Here is a 15013-nt window from a genome sequence, read left to right as displayed (position 1 = left end):
CTGTTAACCAGAAGATCGAGGGCTCAAGACCTCCCAGGGATGGCTGTGGGCAGGATTCCTGCATTGCAGGGGGCTGGACTAGATGACCCTCGGGATCCTTTCCAACTCTATGATTCTATGATTATTAAACAACTTTAGGCAGGCAAATCTGGAGAATCTATAGAATACAGAAGCACAATCAGAGGTAGGTAGTCATCCTCATCCATAAGGATGATGTGAAAGAGAGACTGGTTGCTGGTGATTAAGGGAATGGTAATTAAGAACCCAACAAATGATGTAATGATAGCGATGTGATTATCTCTTTGGTAGTGGTGCTTTTGGCTACACTAATGCGACTTTTGATAAATTCAACACACACACATATTTTAAAAACCCCCGTTAAGAACCCCTTTTATTCTAGAAATGTAGCGATGCAGGGAGGCAAACAGGGAGAGATGATAAGCCATGTCAAGTGCCAAATCTCTTCCTCATACCATATATAGATCCATTTCAGTTTCTGAGCCATTAGCAGGCACTGCCCACACATTTTTATTATTTCCCCCCTGTAATAATGGGAAACTGGATACCAGCAGTTTTTCTTAAAAGCGAAAGCTGAAACCCGTCATGCTGTGAAAATGGCAGCACACTCCAGCACACTGCAGAGGCAGTGAGTGTAGTAAGGATCTTTGAGAGGGCGGGTGCAGAGCTACATTAGGTCACTTGAGACTCCCTCGTCTTCCTCTTCTTTCCTCCTGAGTTTGCTTTCCCAACTTTATCCTCACGCTTATCATCCTCCGGCTATGGTACCTGACTAAGTATACACTTGCATAATTCTCACTGTGTGTGTGCGTGTGTGCATGCAGCTGGACACGCATGCCCATTTGTTGTAAGGAACTGAGTTGGCCTTAGAATGAATGTATGTGTGCCAAGTATGTATCTGTTTGTATATACACCTGAGTTAGTGTTTGTACCTGTGGGAAACAGCATGTGTGTGTACAGGATGCAGCTCTCTATTCTCCTACCCTCTGCCTTCTGTTGCATTTCTGGCTGCACCAGGGCCTCCCCTTGTCTTCCCCTGCTTCCTCAAACCAGGCCAGCCTATACTCATCTACCACTGATGCACAGCCTGATGAAGTCCCCCCAATCTCTTCCTTTGCCCTAGTGCAGCATCTGGCATGGCTCATTCAGCAGATAAGACCAAGAGTTGGATCTTGCCAGGAAGAGTGGGTATTTTCTCTGGACTTTTGGCGGAGAATCCCAGTTCACCCATCTGGCCAGTCTTGGAATCAAATATGATGTTGATTTATTTATATATATGCCACCCATCTGACTGGGTTGCCCTCAGCCACACTGGGCAGCTTCCAACAAATTAAAACACAAGTAAGACATCAAACATTTTAAAAATCCCCACGTTTTTATGAGGCAAGACCAATCGCAATGCAATCCAGACCACAGTATGCCACAGCACAGAGTAGGGGCACTGTAGAAAGGTCTCGGTGGGGCAAACAGCTCAAGGAGATTCAGATAGTAAGCCAAGCCACACACTGCTGGAGAAGGCAAAAACAAACACATACACCCTCCTCTGTACACATGCACACACATCTTCATCTAAGGACAGAAGTACACGACTGTTCCTCCTTCTCATTGCCTCACCTCTTTCTTCCATGGGTAATTTAAACCCCAGGTCTGCCATTAGGAGGGGTTGGCCATGTGCTTTTTAATCCAGGTGGTACTCAGGGGTACGCAGTACCGGCACCCCTTTGTTGTGAGGCACTTACTGTAACAACTTCATGGTGAGTACCGGCACCTATTTTTCTAGAAAAATAGCACTGGTTCTCCATATTTATTTATTTTTGAATGTATAATCCACACTTTCATAAAAACGTAGCAAGACGGAGTAGGAGGATAAAATCAACAAAAGGATAAAATCAGCAAATATAAGGATAAAAATCAACAAAAGTTCCGTAAAGCAGCATTCAAAACATGAATAAGACATCAGCATAGGCACCTGCTCCCTTGCCGCTCACCTTCTTTTGAGTTTTTCAGGCTGTCCTGCCTTAGCAAACTATGCCATGTCTTGCCTTCCAACTGCAGCAACCTCCCCCATGGTGGGTACCGGAGGGATGATGCCAACAGCAGCAGCAAAACCAGCACAGATACCCTCCACCCACCAGCACAGAAGCCTCCTCTCCAGCGCCCAGTGTCCCCCAGAGCAGGGCAGTGCCCCGTCCAGCCGCCTGGGGCTGGCCGTGGCCCCACCCCACCTGTGGCTCCCCGCAGGAAGCTGCTGATGCCCCCCGAGTTCCAAGATACGGCATCCGAGGAACTGGACGAGAAGCTGAAGCGCCCCAAGTCATCTGGCTACTCTCAGGCTTGCACTGGAGAGTCCCGGCCCCAGACGCCCCTGAGCGAGGCCTCCAGCCGCGTCTCCGTCCTCCGCCCATCCCCCAAGCTGCCGCGGACGGGCTCCAAGATCTTTGACAAGCTGAAGTTCTTTGAGGAGCGGCGCAAAAGCCTGGAGCAGAACGAGAACCCTTTTGCGGGGCACACGTGGCTGCCGCTACGCAAGACGCGCTCTTTTGACCAGCCCGGCTTTGACGATGCCAGCCCCTTCCTCTCGGCCGTCTCCCACGAGGACCTGCAAGAGGACACCCGCTCCGAGCTGGGTGGTGTGGCGTTCCGGCGCCGTGCCTTCCACCAGAAGGCGGCCTCCTTGGATGAGCGCGGCCGCTTCTCCAGCCGCGTGCACGACATGGAGCACAAGTTCACAGAGGAGCTGGGCCGCATCAAGCGCACCGTGTCTCAGCAGCAGCTGCGGCGGTCGCAAGAGCTCTTCAGGTCACCATCGCCACGTTCCTCCGCCGAGCCATCTGCTCCCAGGGTGCCGCCACCACGGAAACTCAAGCCCCTCAAGGCTTTGCCCCTGGCAGAGAATGCCCACGGCGTGCAGCAGCTGGTGTTGTCCAGCGTGGTCCTAGTGGGGCCCAGAGACGAGACCAAGAGGACGCAAAAGCCTCTGGCGAGGAGCATGGCCACAGCTGAGCAGGTGGCAGAGCCCAGCAGGGGTCAGAAGGAAAGCGAGCTGAATGGGCAGGATCTGCGGAGGAAGGTGGAGCAGTGCCCGCTGACTCTGGCGGCCCCCTTGGGAAGGAGAGACCTCCTGCAGGCTGGGCATTTAGAGAGCATTGACTGCATGGATGGAGGGTCTGTGAACGCGGCGAAAGGGAGCCATGAGCCCAAGGGTCCAAGTGCAGCCTCGCATGCCCGGAAACGAGAATCTGGCCAGAACGGACATTCCCTGCCCTGGGCCAAGACGGAGCCAGGAGTAGATAGAAGCAGGGCAGGGACCCACGGTGCAAACAAAGAGTTGGAAAGAAAGACTGGGAAAGTGGCAGAGAAAAAGGACAACGCATTGCAGCCTCAGGAAGGGAAGAGTACTCGGAGCAGAGGCAAAGGGCGCCGGACGCGGCGAACGTCGCCTGAATCAGGTATGGAATCAGGGCAAGTGTTGCTGTCTCCTTGGGGAGGAAGCTGGCAAGCTAGGCTGTGCTGTATGCCGTGGGGGAACTCCACCCAACTTCCCACAGAAATGGAGAGGCCTGTAATGTCATTTCCTCCACTGTAGGCAAGACCCTTAGGATTCAGGCCAGAGCATCATGCATGCCTGGGATTGTATGAGCTCCTCGAGAGGGTTGGTAAGTGCTCAGTCTTGGCTTGCCCTTATCTGTTCTGACTGCTTCTCACATTTCTGCCCATGTCATCAGCATCTGGGATGTAATCTCAGCCAGGCCTTGCCTAGAAGAGTCATTGGTGCATAAGCTTAGCATAGGGCAGGTGTGGGGATCCTTTGGACTCCAGATGTTGCTGAATTACAACTCCCATCAGCCCCAGCAAGCATGGGGAAGATGGGAATTGTAGTACAGAAACATCTGGAGGACCAAAGGGTCTCCACACCTGGCATAGGGTGTGGGGAAGAGCAGGTTTTTGCAGGGAAAGCTCTGGAGCAAATACAAACAAATGGTTGGACATGGAGCTTTTAAGCTCAGATCTGCGCCTGGAAAAAGTGGGGCAAAAGCTAAGTGTGGATAAGCCCCTCCTCACTATCCTTGGCCCTCTGTGCTTTTTGTGCCTTTCCATAAAACAAAGGGACAGCCTCTGATCAATGGAAGTTGGAAAGAGGAGCATGAACTTGAGATCCAGTTTTTGAGGTGGCCGAGTGAGTGTGGCAACTTCATCAGGGCCTTCAAGTAGCTGGCAGATACAAGACATGGTGCAACATTTACAACAGTTAATTAGTTCACAGTTCACTGTGGTTATGTGTATGTTACAGAGAACTGTAGTCTCCTAATGGCTAACACAGGTTTTGTGACAGGATTTTCAGTGCTTCTGAGTCAAGAATGGAAATACGTGCTCTTTAGTGCAGGTTTTGTTCATTTGCTTAGCATTTAGGTACATTCCTCATGCATTCTTGCTACTGCCTTGTAAGGTAAGCAGGCTGGCCTTAGTATCCCCATTTTACAGACTGGAAGTGAGGCTGAGAAATGCACACATCTTGAATGCACAGAAGTAGTGTGTGTACCAAGGGGCTGCTGTACTGGGTCTACCAAATTACTGACAGAAAAATAAGTCCTCCAACTTCCTTCCCAGGTAGCCTGACTCAATAAGTGATCATAAATTTAGACACATTTGTGACTAGTGTCAGCTTTGAATGCATTGAGCTGTAACAGTAGTTTTATGAGGGTTCTAAATTTCCCCCCTCTCTAAACAAGTGAAATGAAGCTCATCCTCTTTAGTTATTCTTAGAGACCTGTGAAGGTGGCTATCTGCGTCAAGGCAGAGTGAAGTGTGCCACTCAGGAGGCTCCTCTAATCCTTTGGACTCAGCTAGGTAGCAATAGATCAAGAATCCACACTGTGCTAGAGAGAGACTTGGGGAGATTAAGGATTTTGAGCAAACTGTAATCATCAGCACATAAAAGGGCTCTCACTCTCTCGGGGCATAACAGAACCAGTGCATGTGAAAAAGAGAGCTAAGATTTAAACACATTCCTTCCCAGAAGGCAGTGCAAAGTTTTATATCCATGCAAGTTGTGGACCTTTTCCCCTCCTCCACACCGCCTCTTTTGCAGCTGCTCTTTCTCCCTCTCTCTGCACAGAATCTTCTGATGACTCCTACATCTCGGCGGGTGAGGACCCACTGGAACGCCCCATCTTTGAGATCCCTATCCAGGATGTAACAGTCGTAGCTGGAACAGAAGTGTTGTTCAAATGCATCATCACAGGCAACCCTTCCCCAGAAGGCAAGTGCGTGGAGTACCAGGAAGAGTGTGGGATGAGCATGCATAGGCAAACCTGTGGGGTGCCCAGTGCAAGTCAGAGTGAGAGGGGCCAGGAGATGGATGGGGGCCATCTACTCTACCTTTGCTGTTGTCTCTTGGATCTCTAGGGATCTCTAGCTCACATCAGTAAGGATTCTGCTTTGAATATGGTCCAGAGCCATGTGGTCCTGGTGGCAACACTAGGAGGAAAAACACAAGGCTGGGGGAGAGAAATGGTTGCAATTCCAGCTGCCCAATAGTACCAAGTAATGTTACTGGCAAGTAATGTTGGAATCACTGTAACTAAAATGGGGAAAAAATGGCCTAACTAGGTTTTTTGCTTTTGTTGCAAGAAAAACAAAGGGCAATACTATTTTATTTTTAGCTGCAATCCTTTGATAGGCAGGCAACAATCCTGCTAGACTTTCCCTCCCTTCACCTACCAGGTGTTTGGGCTTCATCACCAGCTCTGCTTCCATGCAAATAATTCAACCCTTTACCCCTGCACCAGAATGTTCTATTTCAAAAGTTGATAACTTTTACTATGATGCACTTTTCCAGCAGTAACACCTGTGGTGCTGCCAAACTGTAGTCCTGTATTAGGGCTGGGAAATAACCCAGGGGAAATAACCACCATCCCAGGGCATTACCCTCAGCGGCCCTGCTGCATACCCTCTTCAGGTGTTTTTGCCTGGCTGAAATGTGTCCTTGAATTCTGATCATGCTTCTTATCTGGAATGGAGGCCAGAGAGGGGAGTGTGAATGTGTGTAGAAACTAGCCTACTGTACAAAGTGGGGGAGATGCATTTGTTTGGCTGTGGCCCTGCCCACCACTGCCATGTGGCCTCTGGAAGGTTGCTCAGAAGGGAATGTGACTCTCAGGTTGCAAAAGGTTCCTCACCCCTCCTCTCTGAAAAGGACACAGTTCCAGCAGTCAGTGGGTAAAGTGGGAAGTGCCATGTATGGGGGGAGGTGCTGTATGTACAGAAGTGTCCCCACATGCTCTGATCTCCTACCCACTTGCCCCTTCCCCACAGTGTCATGGCGAAAGGATGGCGTCCCCTTTCGGAGCAGCACCACTCGCCCTATCAAAGCAGAGGGAGAACGCCACACCCTGCTGGTCAGGAGTGCCCGTGCGACTGATGCCGGCCTCTACACAGTTTGTGCCACCAATGAAGTGGGCGAGGCCTGCTGCAGTGCCATGTTGACTGTGCGGCCAGGTAAGTGGCCGGGGAAAGCCAGCCAGATGGGTGGGGTACAAATGATAAATTATTATTATATGATTATAAGTGTGTGATGAACGCAGTGGAGGCAGCCCAGAGAGGACCAGCCGAATCCCTGAAGGCCAAGGGAGGGTTGTAGAGTCATATTCCTTCCCAGGCCAAGCTTGGGGAGAAGCAGTTTCGTGCCTTGGGGCTTAGTTAGCATCCTAGGCTAGGTCTTTTTCTGTCAACCTTGTGGTGCCTCAGGCTGCTGCCGCTGCTACTGCTGAAAGAGAGATGAGGCTGCCTTTACCCTACAAGGCTTGGTTTAGGCCAGCCTGGCTGACAAACAGCCAGCAGCAGTCTTGAATGCGGGCAAGAAGGGAGAGACGGCCTGGACTGCTGGGCTCTCAGCACCAACCCCACGAGGTGGCGGCGAGGGAGGTCGAGCTGGCTGGCGGACCGACTCCGATTCCTGATCCGTGTTCCGGACCACAAACTCCGCAGGGAAACCCGTGTCAGCGGCGCCTGCAGTTTGCAAGCGTTCCTGGGCACGTGCAAATGAATTATCCGAAAGGATGCAAATGAGGTCGCCCGTCTGTTGATCTGAAATGTGAGCCCTGGAGGGGCTGGGGTCGGCGTCTGTCTGGAGCCCCGATGCCTTCCTCGGCTGTGGCTCGAAGGGAAGGCGGTTCCGAAGAGGCTCCTGGATTCTGCCCGGCCTCTGGCGCCTCCGTTGAGGATCCGTTTGCCCACTCGTCTCCTCCGTTTCGGACGCTGCGTTTGAAAAGAATCGGGGATTGAGAGAGAGAGGGAGAGCGAGCGAGCGAGAGAGAGAGAGATCATCCTCGGGAAATGGCTGTAGGATCCTCTTTGGCGCGCCGATTGCAGGCTCGGGAGGGGCGCGCCGTTTGTTCCCTGCGTTCTTGCGCTGCAATCCTATGCATGTTTACTCGGAAGTAAGTCCCGCTGCGTTCAATGGAACTTAAATTCAGGTAAGTGTGCATAGGATTGCAGCTTTAGTGGGTTTGGAATTGGGAACTCAGCAGGGAGAGGGAACGCAACTTTTCAACTCCTAGGTGGGCGTTTTGAGGGGAACAGAGATGGGTGAAGCGGAGAAGGGAGCGTGTCTCTTGCTCCCATTAACCCTTTGTTTGTACAACTGAATGGTGTGAAGGGATGAGGACCCTCCAACTTCACCACATCTGCCCTATAGGTAGGAAGAAATGGGATTCTGCTTTGGGTGCCCCTCTGGGGACTGAGAATTTATTGGTCTGTAACCTCCCAAAGCAATGGGGCTGCAGAAAGGGAAGCCAGCCTCAAATTCTCTCTAGGCCTCTTACCTTGTTGTCCAGAAACTTGGAGGTGAGAGAGACTCTTATACTAAGGTGTTTTACCTTGTCTTTGGGGATAGGGGGAAGCAAGGAACTACAAGGCAGGCCATTCCCATCCACACAGGATAATCTTTCCCTGCCTGCAGCAGAGCATGATGGAGGCCTTTGAAAGACTCACCCTTTTGTCTGGATCGAACACACCTCTGCTTCTTCCTCCTATTTTGTGCAAAGGGCTAAGAAACCTATCCTGTCTCTGTAGATTTTCTTGTAAACACCCCACCCATTCTTACTCAGCTTGAAGGGCAGCATTGCCACAGAAATTGCCACAAGACTATTTCCACTAACTGGCCCCACAACAAGGCCTGCTCTTCTCACAATGCATACACTGCAAGTTGTAGTTGTCCCAGCTACTAATGTCACCTTGGACCCTTTCAGGGAGAGCAAGCGAGGAACAATGCTGCCAACAAGAAAAAAGAGTAGTGGCGCCCATGATTGGAGTTGCCTGATTCATGACTGTTTAAAGTCTTTCTTTTTACCAGACGGAGATGGCATAGATATATATCAGCAGTGGGCTTTTCTGTATGCCCATGGGACTTGGCAGGGTTACAGGCAGTGTTGGATTTGATAGCTTCTAAAGCAGTACTGGGAAAATGACTTGTTGTTTCTGTTTCTTCACTCTGCCTCTTTCTGGGTAAGAGGATTGGATATAGACCAACTGCAAGAAGGGTTTCACAACCCAGATGATCAAAATATTTACATTTATTTATTATAAACAATGCACTATGCAAATTACACACTAATAGAAATGTTGTTTGTGCAGATTCATATATGCATATTTGAGGTGCCAAACTTTTCACCTCATGACTTTGCCACAACAGATTTACACAAAGAGCTGTTTCTCTGAAACGGCCCCACTATACACACATGCATGAAAACCAGTCAAAGAATTGTAGGTCATTACTACGTTTATTTATTTGTTAATACACTTTAATCTCACCCCTCCTCCAAGGATTTCAGGAAAACATAATGGTCTCCCCTCACCCCCAATTTTATTTTGTTTTGTTTTGTCCTCACAATGGCCTTTTGGGTAGGTAAGACTTGAGAGATAATGACTTGCCCAAGGTGAGCTTCATGGCTGCTGAATATCTGAAAACTAACATTCTTTCTTGAACTGATAGTTGTCATATGGGGGTGAGTTTGGATACAAGCCTCTCCATAGAAAACTGAATTAATAAAATCCTTGCAGAAGGATATTACCATCTCAGTTATGAAGACAAACATAATTCAGAAATGTCACATGGTACAGTCCTACCTCTTCAGAATGCAGCAGGAGGGAAGTTCACATGTTTGTCATTAAAAGAAAAAACAAAACAACCTCCATGTCTGTGGAAAGCATGTCAGGAAGAAGGAGGGTTCTGACTTAGTCTCTCTTACTTTTCTACTTACAGAGATAGTTAATTTAATTAAACGGGTAGCATTCAAACATGTGATCCTTCAACTGCATTTTGAATGATACAGGCCTAGGAGGACTGTATACCATGTGATGTTTCTGATTGTGTGGTTCTGTTCTAAATCAGCCTCTAGGCTCCATTCCACAGAAGCAGCAAAGGTCTATTTGAGATAACAATGTTCATGCTAGGCTAAGTGCAGTGTCCTAATTGCAAAATAGGGCATAGTGGAACAGTCAAGAGGAAGGATGGAAAGAACTAATGGGGTGTTAGTTGGCTTAGGTAGGGGCAGGAAACTGGAAACTTGCATACATAAGAAGGAACAGGGGAAAGCAAAGAATGAAAACACTCTAACCATTGCACACCCTTAGGGCCAGTGTTTTTGTTTCAGGGCCAGGGCTACTGTTACATTATATGCTTGCCACTTCCCCAAGTTTCCATCTGGGGCTGCTCTAGTAACGTTTGAATGATGAAAATCAGGTAGGAAGAGTTGACAATGTGTTACATCCCCATCAGCAGAGTGGGATGGAGCCTGCTAGGAAGCTGGTAGCCATAATGCCCCAGTAAGAGTATCTAAAGATAGCATAAGCAACCAAACATTTCCTGCTGCAATGCATTTCTATTACTATTTTGAAGGAACCAATGTATTCCAATGGTCAATTTGTGTTAGTACTTTTTGTATGTGCCCCCTCTTCATGTGCTATTTTTTTTAAAAGCAAAGGCAAATGGAAACCTCATCCCTTAGAATACACTGTAGGTACAGTGGGCTATCATGCAGAAAGCTAGATTATATCATTTACTCTGTGCTTGTGGCTAAACCATCAACTAAAATCCCTGTATATGAGCCCTGGCTGCTAGGTGGGCGGCTATGTCCTGGTGCTGCTTTCCCCCTTGAGCTGGAGAGCTTTGCTGCTTCAATGTGCTGTTCTCAAGCCATGCCCTAACCGTCTTCTGCCTGTCTAGCTCCTGCAGAGTCCCACAGCCGATTGGTAGCCCATCACGAGCTCAGCAGCCCTGTCACATCAGATGAAGAATACCTGAGCCCCTTGGAAGAGTTCCCTGAGTCTGGCACCCCGCGGCACCACCCTGTCATGAAAGTGCAACCCCGATCTGAGATTGGCCCACCCCCGGTGCATGTGGGCATCAACTTCAAGGCTGCCCCATCCTTTGAGGTGAGCAGGTGGTGAGACTAGCGCAGGAGGGCATGACAGTGGAAAGTAAACTATGGCTTTTGCATTCAGGTTATAAGCCGGCACTCCCTTGGATTGGGGTTAGGGGCCCTGGGCTTTTGACATGCTCAGACATTTGAGGCAAAAAGTAAATTCCAGCTTTTACTCCACTGAAGGTATTGCACCTAGCAGAGCTTGCTCTGCACTCTGCTTATCCCTGCCCCCTGCCTTAAAGAGAACTTGCTTCCCATCTCCCTTTGCAGTTGGCATGATCCTGACACCCTCTCTTGCAGGTGACACTGAGTGACCAGGAAGTACTGGAGGGGCAGGATGTGGTCCTGCGCATTCGGGTACAGGGAGAGCCAAAGCCCATTGTGCACTGGTGAGTAGGTTTTATGATACAGCATAACTTCACAAGTAGCCATGTTGTCCTGGGATGAGATGGGTGGTGAAGCTTTCCCAGTTTTGCAATATAAGAATCTCTCTCAGGCAACCAGTCAGGGAACTTGTGTACATCAAGAAGAGTGTTGGGTTTATTTTATTTTTCCTGTCTGGCCTTCAGTACTCCCCAACTGACTAACAACAGTGTGATATGTAGACTGGCAAAATATTAAACAGACAAGGCTGGTCTTTGATTTCCAAAGGGCACAAGACCTATCCAACCTGAGAATGGTTTGTTTTGTATGTAAGCGGTGGGATGGCAAAAAGAAAGCAGGTCTTCGGCCTTCCAGAATGTATCAAGAATCAGACCTGAGACTGATAGGCCTGGATGTAATGGCAAAAATAATGGGATCTTTGATCTTATGGCTTAAACTGCCTTGACTATATTGTACCAAAAGCTATGTTTGTAGTAGCAACAAGGTTGGGGGAAGGCCAATGCAGAATTGACCGTCCAGATGAAGTATGTAGCCTCTTCCTGAGGCATGCCTCTTTGGAGGAGGGATGGTGAGATGAGATGACAGGACAGAAGAAGCATTTTGTGAAGTTGGATGGAGTTGCAAGCACTGCAGGCTCTGAGACCCTCTCCTCTGTCCTCTAGGTTGAAGAACAGGCATCCAATAAAGTATGGGCGGCGCATTTCTGCTGTGGAGGAGGACGATGGATCTTTCTGTCTACATATCCGCATGGTGGAGTGCACTGATGCTGGCTATTATGCCTGCAAGGCCATCAATGAGTATGGCACCAAGCAGTGTGAGGCCAAGCTTAATGTACAAGGTACCTTTGGAAGCCACAGAGCATGAAGATTAATGCTTGCCTGCCATGGGCTGTCCCCAGAATATCCTGCTTGCATGCCAATTTCCTTGGTTTACTCACTCATGTAAGCATGCTTCTGACTCCCCCCCACCCCCAACATCCTGTGACCTATATCAATCCTCTGCCCACAAGTAGCCTGTGGCTCCATGGCTGCTTGTTTCTGGTTGTATTATAATTCTGTCTCCTGGCCCTAGAATTCATGACAGACCTTGACTGAATTTTGCCCTTTTTTCATCATGAGTCTAAGAAATTTAGAGCTCCAGTTTAGAACTTCAGCCTAACACCAGATTATCGAGAGGCACAAGCAATCAGGTTTCTGTGGACTACTATGGTAAATGGGGCAAGGAGAGGAGAGAGGTTCAGCTGAAAGCAAGAAGGTATCATGAGTTCCTGAACATAAATACTACTTAGGATATCTTTAACACTTTTTGAATGTTGAAAGCATTTCTGAAATCCTTACAGCAGACTTGCATGGTAGTTATATTATACCCATGTTGCCAAGGTGGGCTTGAGGTTAAAAAGATAGTGGCTTGCTGAGGGCCTCCAGATTAGTGTAGCAAAAGGCAGATTGGAACTGGGGACTTGGCTATTTATTTATTTATTTATTTAGCAAACCTTACATACAGCTTTATAGTAATAAAACCACAAAGCTGTTTGACAAAAAAAAACATTAAAAGTATAAATAAAAGACAGTTAAACAGGTACTTAGAAAACATTCAGAACTAATTAAAATCAACAGTAAGCTAAACCATTATTCTATGCTACAAGCTTATATTGGTTTTTCTTTCATTTTAAGTGGCATGGACAAGGTGAGGTGTGCCACCTCTGGTAGCAGCTATTAAGTAATGTTAAAAAGCAGCAAATTAATTAATCAATAGATTTGGATTTCCTGCCTCAGGCACCAAAATGTTTTGGACTGTCACTATTCATGACTTTCATTAGAGAATCCTGGGAATTTTACTTGCCTCCTTAGAACTGGGGACCCCTGGAAGGAGAGAATGGGGCCAAGCTAGATGAGATACTTCGTTTTGGGATAGTGGATGCTTATGATGCTGGGATTGAGATCAGCCTTTGATGCTGGGATTAGGAGTGCTCCCAGTCTATTTTTGGGTGGGATTCAGTCACATACTGGGAAATTCAGGTTGCACAATTATAGTTGGTTGGGAGGTCTCTACACCCCCCCAAAGACAGGACTCTTTCCAATAAGGAAAGTGATGGGAAAACACACTGGATAGTATAGGGTAACTCTTGCTTAAATGATGCAACATCATTTAACCTCCCACAAACAAATCAGGATGAGTGTTCATTAAATAGCCAACATCCTCTAATCTTCCTGTAAACAAATGAGGGCGAATGCTAATTAGCACCAGTCATTTGACAGCACCCTAGTAAGAGCAGCAATGGGAAGGGGATGCTTCTTCATTCTTCTCCATTCCATTTATTTGTACACTCAAAATTTCACCCACCCATTGGTGGGAAAGCTGTGGGTGGGGACAGTGTGTGTGAATAAACAAAGAAGAAAGGACTAAGTGGGCCACCCACTTCACTACTCTTCAGCTCTCAAATGCAACCATTAGAAAGTTCAAGTTCACGGCTGTAGTGTGGGCATGCTCTGAGCCACTAGCCAGTAGGGCAGTCCAACACAAGGCCATTTTTTGGCAATCCTTAGCAACGTTTGACACCCTCTCACCCTTCCAGCCCTTGCACTGCCTTCCCAAAGGCTCTGGGCTTTGGGAAGGAGGTGTGAGGGCTCTGACAGGGTCAGAAAGTTAGCTCTTTCTCAGCTCTGAGAAGAAGCTGTAAGGGCCTTAGGAGACTGCCCAAATCATTGCACCTCCTTCCCAAAGCCCAAGCATGAGGTTGTCAAATTTTGTTCTCTCGCTCTCCCCCACCCTGGCGCAACAAGGCAGCGTGTGGCCCACGGGTTCCGTATTGAAGTAGGTAGGGAAAGTTGGACCGTCCCTGCACTAGGCTAGGCTCATTCTCCTCAGGAGCCCTCCATAGGTAGCTGCCTTCTCCTGAGCATGGCAAGCGCAACTGCCTTGAGACCCTATGGAGGCCTGTTCCAGATGGGAAGAAGAGCATTCAGCTGTTGCTTAGCAACCAAGCACCAACTGCCTGTGTTCTCCCAATACTCCCCCATCCCACCTTGAGCTGAAACAGTGGCAGCTGCTGTGGAATTTTGGAGAAAGGAACCGTGAGCCTCAGAAAGGAAAGAGATGTGAGAGAGAGCCCACTGAGAGGGCCTGATGGCTGTGTATACCAATGTACTGCTCCCACATTTCCATAAAGACAGCCTCTGTCTCTGCCAGTGGCTTCCACACTAACCATTGGGACAATGAGCAGCAGCAAGTTTTACCGCCAGCTCTCAGTACACTCCTCCCTGATCCCTCAATCCTACTATGCCTTTTTCTTCTTGGCTTGGTTCTGCCTTCCCCCCCACCCTGTGGTACCCAGAACTGGGTCCCAGCAGTGGCCTGCCACCTTCTTTCCAGTTCATTTCCAGCAGAAACTAGGGCCCATCTGCATTATACATTCAAAACACTTTAAACAGCCCTGGCTTCCCTCAGAGTATCCTGGGAACTGTAGTTTGTCAAGGTTGCTATGAGGTATTTGGAAACTCTTACTCTCCTCAAGAGAGCTATGATTCCCAGAGTTGGCCGGGAAGAGGCTCAATCGTTAAGCCACTCTGGGAACTGTTGCTTTGTGAGGGGAATAGAGGTAACAACCCTTAGCACCCTTAATAAATGACACTTCCTGGGATTTTGTTTAGGGAAGCTAAGGCTTAAGTGTTATGATACTGCTTTAAATGTATAGTGCAGATGGGGCATGCGCCAGGCATCGTCACTCCCACCAGGTGAAGGAGCAACCCCAGGCATTTTGCTGCCTGAGACAAAAGGCAGGATGTGCCTCCCCATTCCATGTACAGAATCTGACTACTTACAGTAAAATTACTTCTTCAGTACTGATGCTGGGGCATCATCCTCCACTGTACCTGAGGGCTGCAGGTTGCTTTACAGGGCGCAGAGCAGGCTAGTTGATAGGACTCAGGCAGAATGGTTGTAGTGGGGCTGTTGCCACCCAGCATTTCCTGCCTGATGTAGCTGCCTCGCTTTGCTTAATGGTAGGACTGGCACTGGAGCAACCAGCTCCTGTCCACATGGGCATCTCTTTCCAGTGCCTGTGAGCCTAAATGGGAAGCTATCCCCATGCTGGTTACATCTAGTAAAAGGAGAGGCTCACTTCTCAGCCTCTGTTACCTGACCCCATAATGCCTAATATGGGCCTGAGTGGATTTGTGTAGGGAGGA

General features: G+C 48.6%; 1 protein-coding gene across 6 annotated transcripts in view; it reads left to right on the top strand.

Annotated features, from left to right (window-relative positions):
- SPEG (striated muscle enriched protein kinase) overlaps window positions 1-15013 on the top strand; it is a 109221-nt gene that overhangs the window by 45052 nt on the left and 49156 nt on the right. For all 6 annotated transcript variants that reach the window (XM_081839084.1, XM_081839085.1, XM_081839089.1 and 3 more), the window contains 6 exons: window positions 2074-3467; window positions 5135-5278; window positions 6334-6516; window positions 10244-10452; window positions 10743-10831; window positions 11489-11664. In XM_081839084.1, the coding sequence (XP_081695210.1) occupies window positions 2074-3467; window positions 5135-5278; window positions 6334-6516; window positions 10244-10452; window positions 10743-10831; window positions 11489-11664 (2195 nt within the window). The remainder of the gene's footprint in view (window positions 1-2073; window positions 3468-5134; window positions 5279-6333; window positions 6517-10243; window positions 10453-10742; window positions 10832-11488; window positions 11665-15013) is intronic.

The sequence above is a fragment of the Podarcis erhardii genome (assembly GCF_964252035.2).
Source record: "Podarcis erhardii genome assembly, chromosome: 1".
NCBI lineage: Eukaryota > Metazoa > Chordata > Lepidosauria > Squamata > Lacertidae > Podarcis > Podarcis erhardii.
This window is presented reverse-complemented; position numbering and strand designations above follow the sequence as displayed.